The sequence below is a fragment of the Orycteropus afer genome, unplaced genomic scaffold (genome assembly GCF_000298275.1).
Source record: "Orycteropus afer afer isolate SDZICR_OR568_19922 unplaced genomic scaffold, OryAfe1.0 scaffold00605, whole genome shotgun sequence".
NCBI lineage: Eukaryota > Metazoa > Chordata > Mammalia > Tubulidentata > Orycteropodidae > Orycteropus > Orycteropus afer.
This window is the reverse complement of record NW_006922192.1, coordinates 1,119,776-1,121,227: the sequence shown is the minus strand read 5'-3', so window position 1 is coordinate 1,121,227 and position 1,452 is coordinate 1,119,776. Positions and strand designations below refer to the sequence as shown.

At 66.2% G+C, this 1,452-nt stretch overlaps 1 protein-coding gene across 1 annotated transcript in view; it reads right to left on the bottom strand.

Moving 5' to 3' along the window:
* The window catches only part of SORCS2 (sortilin related VPS10 domain containing receptor 2), a 117,707-nt gene that overhangs the window by 106,157 nt on the left and 10,098 nt on the right, over positions 1–1,452 (bottom strand). The window contains exon 3 of the mRNA XM_007956317.1: positions 774–847. Coding sequence (XP_007954508.1) covers positions 774–847 — 74 coding nt within the window. The remainder of the gene's footprint in view (positions 1–773; positions 848–1,452) is intronic.

Here is a 1,452-nt window from a genome sequence, read left to right as displayed (position 1 = left end):
GTGTGTGTGCGTGTGCGCTCCCACAAGAAGGGTGGTGTGACGGGAAGAACTCGCGTGGTACCTTACGCACTTCTATCGCAGGGACGTTCAGGCTCCCGTGGCGAGAAGGAACCTGGTGCAGCCAGAGCCTGGCTCCCGGTTGGGTGCGCCTCCCCCTCCCCCACCGAGCATGTCCCTGAAGGGCTGACGGGAGGCCCCCAGCAGGCAAGTGAGGAGGCAGCCGCCTTGCGCCACCCCCGTCCTTGGCCTGGGCACGCCGTGGCCGTCTGGCTCGCCCTCCCCTGTTGGGCTCCTTGCAGGTGGGTTGGGGCCTGTGGGGCCCAGCGTGCACCCACCACACTCATGGGCTCCCGTGGGGCACCTCTGGACGGGCAGGAGAGCAGGGCCAAGGCCCAGCCGAGGAGGGGCACCGAGAGCAGCGTGTGGGGCCGGGGCTGGAGGAGGGACCTTGGCACGGTGCCCACCGTGCCTGGCGCTGCCTGGACACTCCCCTTCCTGTCCAGGGGACGCAGAGCTCAGAGAGGGCACCACAGGGGCCACCACGCGTGCACAGCCACACTGGTGCGGGCCCCCAGGACGCCGACGTGCTGGGCGGGGCTCGAGTCCTGCCCGGGACCTCCCCCGGCCAGAGAGAGAAATGGTTTTGGACGTCCCACCCCCCACGGGGAGGGTGCCGGGCAGGGCAGAGGCGGGAGTCCCCCCGGAGCAGGCGTGGCTGCGTGGGGAAGGGAGCCACCAGCCGTGGCTGACGGGCCCCCAGGTTCCGGGCTTACCAGAACACGTGGTCCTTGGTCACGCGCTCGCGCAGCAGCGCCCACTTCCTGCCCAGGTCAGACGACACGTACAGCTTCGGGGCAACGAGAGAAACAGACGTGGGGTCACGACATCCGGAGCGAGCCTTCCAGGGGGCGGCCGTTGTCCCCGCTGCAGTGGGATCGCTGCCTCACCCCGCGAAGCGCAGCGTCAGGCCCGGCTGGGCGCCCACACGGCTCACACCTCGCAGCCACTCACCCGGCTCCATAAACATCGAGCCCGCGTCGGGCGGCTGTGGGTGCTGAGAGCCAGTGCGAGAGAAAGTCTCGGGGTGGGATCCACAGGCCCACAGGGGCCTGAGCCCCAGCTGTGGGGGGGACCCCTCAGTGTATGTGCAGGGGGAGGGGAGCCAGACTCCAGAGCAGGGAGCGGCATGTGTGCACAGGACACGAGTGTAAAAAGGACCCAGCCTGATTCCCTCAACTGCAGGGTGGAGTCTGCTTCAGGGGCAGCCCTCATAGATGTATGTGTGTGTGTGTGTGTGCATACATGCAGGTATGTACATGAACACAAGCCATATGCACCCACAGACATGCACACACAGGGACATATACATGTGTGTTCAGATGCCACAGACACGTGTATTCACACCCCCACAGACATGCATACACACTCACATATACATGTGTTCACACACAT